The 8,157-nt window shown below is 41.1% G+C and overlaps 1 protein-coding gene across 8 annotated transcripts in view; it reads right to left on the bottom strand.

Moving 5' to 3' along the window:
* The window catches only part of LOC147018977 (plasma membrane calcium-transporting ATPase 3-like), a 330,377-nt gene that overhangs the window by 52,773 nt on the left and 269,447 nt on the right, over positions 1–8,157 (bottom strand). For all 8 annotated transcript variants that reach the window (XR_015062602.1, XM_085899110.1, XM_085899109.1 and 5 more), the window contains 2 exons: positions 7,798–7,885; positions 4,446–4,552 (listed from right to left, as the gene is read on the bottom strand). Coding sequence is in view for 7 of the 8 variants with exons in the window: in XM_085899110.1 (XP_085755236.1) it covers positions 4,446–4,552; positions 7,798–7,885 (195 nt within the window). In the remaining variant the exon portion in view is untranslated. The remainder of the gene's footprint in view (positions 1–4,445; positions 4,553–7,797; positions 7,886–8,157) is intronic.

The following is an 8,157-nucleotide window of genomic DNA, read 5'->3' as shown; positions in this document are numbered from 1 at the left end:
AACACACACACACACACACACACACACACACACACACACACACACACACACACACACACACACACACACACACACACACACACACACACACCTCCCATAAAATTGTTTAATAGACACTGCTCTGGAACTTACAAGATGCAATGCATGTGCTGAAGCTTTGAGAGCAAATTATGAAAAACAAAGAACGACAGTTTCATTTTACAAGCACCGACACACAAGAGAAACAAATGTTACCTGGCATTCCCATGATCGACATGCCATGCATGACGGAAAGCAAAGCTATCCTCCGAGTGTTTAAACTCATTGACTGAAACATTGGTTGGCACCCATGACCAAATTGTTTTATCACCAAAATCGACATCATTTAACTCATGAGATTCAGCGAAGTGAGGGGTTGTATTTGCTAGTGTGCATGCGCACACACACACACACACACACACACACACACACACACACACACACACACACACACACACACACACACACACACACACACACACACACACACACACACACACACACACACACACACACACACACACACACACACTTTAGTTAATAAAGTAAGATAAACTGATGTTTGCAAGTGCAAATGAAACATCAAAGCAAACATGCCAGTGGTGATCAAAGAAGTAAAAATTGTAGGAAATAAGCTCTCCCAATAAAGTTGCTTTCACGGTGCCTCGGACAGTCATGCACAGGATCACAGCTGCAGTGATGGAAATTAACTTTAAATTATATTAATCATGTAACATACACAAAGATGTTTGCTCTTAAGCCAGTCCACCAATTCACCAGGTATTTATGGAGATGTTTGATTTACAAAGACGTTGGATTGATCTGTGCGAATCTGAGGCCTTGCCTCTGAGGTTGAAGAGCAATGAATTCAATCGCACGTTTGGCAGCGACACCAGCCATAACACTGGAGCTAATTTCATGCATTTTCAGCATAATTTAAATTGCTCTGATATAATTTCCTGTGTTTTTAAATTCGAGTGTTGAAAAGTTTTTCTTAAAACGGAATAAATCAGATTTCTTTTATTTTTTAGATGCTTGACAAGTGACCGACGACAAAAACAACCAAGACGAAGAGGGCATGGAGTGTGCAGAAATCCCTTGTGCATAACATGAGAAACGGTCTCAAAAAGTTATGCACGTATTCGGACAAAATTTGGTGGCCAGGTTCGGTGTGGGTGACAGACGAATAGACTAGGTTTTTGGCGAAGATCCATATCCAGATCTGGATGAAGATCAAACTTCACCATTGAGAGATGGGGCCAAAAACGATATACAGGGTGTTTCAAAAAGATTGATACAACTTTGACTTCCTGCCATTTCTTTGTTTCTTGACCTATACCAATTTCCTTTTTAGGTTTGGTGGTGTTATCATGGTATTTGTTCCCTGGGATTTCTAGCTCTGTAGCTCAACGATGCCATTGACAGTGAAGCAGAAGACAAAAGTGGTGGCGGTGTGGTGGAAGACAATCATATGTAGACACCCGCCCGAGGTTCTGCCGGGAATACGTCCTCAAAACACGTGCTGAACCCACAAATTGTTCCATTCAACGTATTGTGAAACATTTTGAGCACAAGGGGACAATGCACAACCAGAGCGAGGGCAACAATGGCAGGCCAGCATCAGTAACCAAGAGCTAAGCCAACATCGACGCTGTGCAGGATTCTGCAGTTGACAGTCCCAAGAAGTGCCACCGCCGGCGCTCCCGGGAGCTAGGCATCAAACCAATATCAGTCTGGCGTATCCTCACGAAGGAACTGAAGCTTTTCCCATGCATCATCTCTATTAGGCATAAACTGAGTTAAGATGACATGAGAAGGAGACTTGATATGTGCAATTGGCTCAGTGACAGGATGGAGTGGTACCCAAACTGGATTAACCTGATCTGGTTTCAGTGATAAAGCCCATTCCCACTTGAACGGTGCCATTAAAAACCACAACAACATTTTCTGGGGGGCAGTACCAACTGAGGAGATCACTGAGAGGTACCTGAATTTAAATAAAGACATGGTAACATGCTTCTGCGCCTTCATTGCCAGATGGAGATTGCTTGGACTTTACTGGTTTGAGAATGACAACAGCAGGATGGTGACAATCAACAGTGAGTGCTACCGGGCCGTCCTGCAGAAGTTCCATAATTATCTAGCCCAAAAGATCACCCCAAACCAGCTCAGCATGACCTGTATTATGCAGGATGGTGCACCCCCACATAAAGCTGGTGACACCATCACTTTCCTGCACCAGTTCTTCAGAAACCACCTCGGTGCCCTGGGTACCCTGGGCACCCCATAGCCCAGAATTTCACCCTCTGGATTACTGGTTCTGGGGGGCTGCCAAGCGCTTTGTCTACGCCAACCACCCTGCCACACTGGATGATCTGAAGCAAGAGGTGTCAGACTACCTCCAGGCAGTGCCACATGAGACCTACAGGAAAGTTGGACAGAACTTTAGAGTCAGGATCAGGCCTGTTTGAACCGCGGAGGGGCACACACCGAGAACGTCAATTGCAAGGATTTTGTGTTAATGCCAATTTCAGACCTTGGGCTCTCACTAACTCCAGCAGTGACCTACTGCAATAGCAATCAGTGATAGAAAATACCACGTCATAAGCTTTCAAGAAATGTTTGGTTCATGTTCCTGAGGTTTCTGTTTCTTTGTAAATAAACATTTTAAGTTGCATCATTCTTTTTGAAAAACCCTACATAGTGTTGCAGTTCTGCAAAGCTGGCATTCCTCCTCGGCAATGGCACCCAACATATAGCGATCCTGAAACAGTTATCTCATTACTCTTGCCAAAGGAGAGGGTATTGCATTAGGGCCCGTTTGTCTGTCCACACAGAACTTTGGTTCTGTGTTTTTGGTGGTGGTGTTTTTTTTTGTTTTTTTTTGGTGTTTCAACCTCGCTGCCACAGCATGTGGTGTGCGAGCCAGATGACAGTCTGTGATGGTATTGCTTTTAAAACGCATTGCACTTTCTGTGCCTTTTATGCCGACAAGTCCTCACCTGGCCTCACCTACACAGAAGGTTTTACGCAACACAATCTTACTCTATCTATTTTATAATGGAAGCTCACTGTGTCCTCAGTGCATGTTTTATAAGAAGACTTCCTCCGAGAGAAATAGCTATTGGTATTCATATTATGGTGTTCTGCCCGAAGGCATGCCCAGTACTGCCGAAGCAGTTTCCTAATCTTGGCAAGGGTGATGCTGGGTGGTTTGCCTTTGCCTTCCCAGCAGTACTTGGGGCAGGAATTTGACCATGGTGCTGGGGATAGGTCGGCTACTCTTCACGAAGGACAGCGTGGGATCTTTAACGTCCACCAACTAATAGCGACAGACGGAATGCCAGTTTAACGTCCATCTGAGGGATGGCACACACATTGATGAATCACCCTGCCTGTAAAACAACGGGATGGTAGTTTCTCACTGGGTCGAGAATCAAACCTCGACAGCTTCGAGGCGAGTGTGCGTACTTCAAGGCCATCCCACCAGCATTACTAGTAGTTATTACAAAGGAAATCTCACACACAAACGATCACATAGACCAAGCTATTCAATGTAGCTATGGACCCCTCCCCTCCTTCCCCCCCTTGGAACAAAAACCAAGTAGAACAATATTCCACTCAGTTTTTAGAGAACAATAATAGTTTAGATATTCAGTCTTTCGATATTCATCATATTTATTCAGTTTTTAGAGAACATTATTCAAAATAGAGTTTGTATTCTTCATATATTTTGTGAATTATTACTGGATGCGAATGGAAAATACACATTTCATGTGCAGGTATCTTTCACATTCTTGGCGCAAGTATATTTAACAACCATGAGGATCACCTTATGACCCCATCTCTGGTCACCTTATGACCCCAAAAGTGTTTCCACTATCCGAAGGTTAAACAAAACCATCAATGATTTGCTCAAGTCAAACAGGTCCTATTCAATACAGATTATGTGGTACTGACAATACACAGGCAGGGTAATTCATGAATGTGTGTGCCGTCCCTCAGATGGACGTTAAACTGGGAGTCCCATCTTCCAGCAATCAATGGTGCAAGTTAAAGATCCCACTGTATCCTTCGCAAAGAGTAGGCGAGCTATCACCTGCACCATCAACAAATTCCAAATTCCTGCCTTAACCTAGAGCATTGCATCAGCGGCACAGCTCAGCCAATGATACGACCCCACAGCCTTGTGCTGCATACGAACGAAAAAACCAAACAAACGTACTGATAAGCAAGTGAAAGTTATTCACAGGCAAGTACCATGTGACAATCTATCAAGGTGAACCCAAAGCAACTTCAATAGCAAAATCGTAACAAAACTAAGGCGAATTAAATAAATGGATCAATTAATCCAATAGAGAGAGATACTGAAGCTTTAATTATTCATTGCTAATGTTACAAACAGTAAAGCAACAGGTTGTCCTTACCATAGCAAATCCTACGTCTGCCTTCTTCAAGGCAGGCCCATCATTTGTTCCATCTCCAGTGACAGCCACGACCTGTCGTTGCGAACATGCTTTGCTGTCAATGATACCTGTAACAAATGATAAATAGCCAAAGTCATCATATCTGCATATAGCTGTCAGCAAACAACTGACGACGCAAAGGGTTAGGCTGACTGCAATGCTCACCTTCTGCTAAATGTTGGTTTAAAATTGGGTTGGCCTATTTAGTGTTCCAATGTGAAATTACAACTCATGATGGATACAAGGATCAAATACCGAAAACGATTTAATCGTCCACTCTTTGTACATAAAAGTTGAGGCTCATGGAAGAGCAAGGTGAGAGAAGAAAGGTTATAGTCTTATTTGCAATTAATGTACAAGTATGAGGGGAGTTCAAGATTAAGGTGGATTTTATTTCGTGCAGAACATATATCAATAATCGTTTATGAAAATGAAATTTTGTGCAATGACAGTATTTAGATGACAGTACCCTTAGCAAGTTATACAGGACGTGACACTTATAATCCTGGTCAGAATAAATTGAAGATGGTGGCCAACTCACATGCTGTGGAACAATGGTGTATCGTTACGTTCCTTGTAAGTGAAAACATCAAACCAGGTGAAATCCACAAGAGACTTGCTGCAAAATTTGGTGATACGTACGTATATCATTCAAATAATTGTGCGTTTAATTGGGGTCGTGAATTGGTAAGTGATATTGAGCATTCTCACAAGCAACCAACTACCGTCACTCAAATAAATGTTAAAAGTGTTGAACAATTACTTTTGGAGGATTAGTCGATGTAAATTGAAGAAAACTTGGACATCAGTGTTGGAAATGCAAAAACAACTCTTTATTCTCGTTTTAAATTCAATAGTTTGTGCGAGGTGGGTACCAAAGAACTGTTTCCATCTGTGAGCTGTCCAGAAATAATGATACTCAGATCTTGGCTATCTAACCCACAATCAAAAAAATAATTCCATTGCTTCTCGGAAATTCTTCCATTCCCATTCCAAATCACCCTTACGGTTCATCAGGCTTGGCGGCGGAATCTGTACAACGAACGCCATATTTCAAAGATCGGATCAAACACAGTCTTTCACTCTCCGGAGATCCAAACGCCTGGGTATACTCTCACAGAGGAGGTTTGGGAAGTTCTAAATAATTTTGCAGACTCTACAGACTTGTCTTGTGATTTTTTTCATCTATTCGAATCACTCAAAAATCATCTGGGTACAATCAAAAAAAAAAAAATCAAAATCAAAAAAAAATCGACAGCTTATGAATGACGATGAAGAAACATGTGTTCCGAAATAGCTGCATCCCTGTCTAAAGGATTGCTACACAGGTGGGATGACAATGACCACCGATGACACAAATGTGTTCGTGGCAACAGGAGAAATTTATTCAGAAATTGGTGACGTTTCATCAACTACTCTGTACTTTTCGATTTTCAAGAACTGAAACCAAAAAATCCTTGAGAACCATAAACTACTCCTGTAAACTGGTCTCATTCCTTTGCCTACACATACTACATGTCCAAGCTCTGTCATATGCCCGATAACACAAGAAAAACCCTGTGGTCCACACTTGGAGAATAAATAACGGCAGGGGGCTGGAAGTCACCCTCAAGTCCAAACAATGCTCACCTCCATTCACTTATACCGTATCCCTCTTTTCTACCTGTATAACTGGTCTTTCTGAGTTCATCTTTACCAGAGAGCTCTTCCTTACAGATAAATCTGCTGCCCACTGCCACCTCTGGTCTCCTCCCATTTTCACGACTCAGCTTAATCCACTAGAGATCCCAGCACACCTTTCATATACCATTTACGCTATGGTGCAACCATTTGTTGTCATCCCACTGTTTTCACTTTGTCCCATTTTGTCTGATGATATATTGCCCACTGTCATTCTGCTCTTCTATGAGCCTCAGTAACAATAAAAAAGTGAATATAAAAAAAAAAAATATATATATATATATATATATATATATCAATGCTGTTCAAGAGTATGAGCTACAAATTGGGAAAGGGGACAGGGTCAGCAAGGGTAGAGATTTATTGGTGGGTTGCGGGAACAAAATGAGGTGTTGATGGACCTGATCTAAACATGGTTGAATACAGATATGGGTTTTGACAGTATAAAAGAGTTGCAAGACTATTGGAAACCAATCAACGAAGGGGGTTTGAGGATCGGAGAAGATTTATCACTGTTAGATTTATCATTGCCAGCTGCAGTGGAAGGAAGCAAAGATCAACTGAATGAGTCATGAATTAACAATTGATTTACAACATTGTAAACAAGGGTGTGAACATCCCAAAAAAGAAAACGAAAATAAACAAATGACATACTCCATGATTAATACAATACAAAAATACTGTAAGAGGCATCATTTAATTCTAAACCACATTAGAATGAATTTCACTAGTTATTCTTCTTACACACAATCGTGTAACTTTAATCAGAATATTAAAAAAACAACGTTTAATTTCTTTTTTCGTTGGTCGTTAGTCAAGTTGAGATATGGCAATACAAACAGCGGAATGTAATATAGTTGTTTACGTTTGCAATCATTGCCCTGAAAATCCCATCCACGAGGCATTTCGGTTCATAGAAGGTCTCCTGGATAATACTTTTTTTTGTTTGTTTTGAATACCTTTAAAACTATTACACAATGACTGTTATTTAACAAGATCCAATGAATGCCATTTCAAGAACAGATTGCAGCTGTTGCAGATACCAAACATGGCAGAGTTCCTTCCACGGATAACCAGAATTAAACAGGGATCATGCCCAAACAGTATTTAGTGTTTCTCCATATTGTGAATGTGGGATAAACTATGTTTGTTATCAATCTTAGAATTAACATCAATTTAATCCCTCGGGGATTCTCAATCATTTGAATTATCAGCACATGGGAAAGATGGCAGTAACTGACACACTTGAAAAATACAAATAATTTAATGATGGCACAAGACAACAGATGATGAATGGACTCAAGACACAAAGACACGACAATAAATAATCACAATACTTTAGAGATGAACAGAGAAACTAACCCCCGCTCCCAATAGTGGAGAGAAATGCCTGGAAGCTCCCTCTCAACTGGTCCCTTCCCGGTTAAACATGATAGACAGGTGGCAAAACATCCTTAAACTGTCTAGAGTAAAGCTGGACAGGACCTGTCTCTTGCATGGGCTATACATCAGACAGTTATCCCAAACACGTGTCAAATAAACATGGCTCAAAAGTCAAATAAACTAAATTAAGACATGTTATTAAGGCCTTGAAATCTAACCACAGACCTCGACCCCATAAAGATAAAAATACCTTTAACAAGGGTGTGCTTGTCTGTTGGAGAGGAACGAGCAAGCACGCGTAGGTTGGGCCACACTTCATCCAAAAGTTTTTGATCAACCTAGAATGGAACATTTCACACTTCATTGAGAAATATATTTGGGAATGAGGTATCATATATGTATTGGAATCAATATAGATGAAGTAAAAGTTTAAGCTCCAGCTATGTTGTGCTCAAGTAAATCAGCATACAAATGTTCCAACTGAGATTACTCATGAATGAAAGGGTGACATTGGCTGTCAAACAGTCGACTTTCTATACATGCTTCTCATGTACAGCACATTATAACCAACCCTTCCCCACCACCCACTCCCTAATGACCCCTTTCTATG

The sequence above is a fragment of the Eptatretus burgeri genome, chromosome 10 (assembly GCF_056783735.1).
Source record: "Eptatretus burgeri isolate ZD-2024b chromosome 10, Ebu_testis_v1, whole genome shotgun sequence".
NCBI classification, from domain to species: Eukaryota; Metazoa; Chordata; class Myxini; order Myxiniformes; family Myxinidae; genus Eptatretus; species Eptatretus burgeri.
The sequence above is the reverse complement of the archived record's forward strand: the minus strand, read 5'-3'. Positions and strand labels throughout refer to the sequence as shown.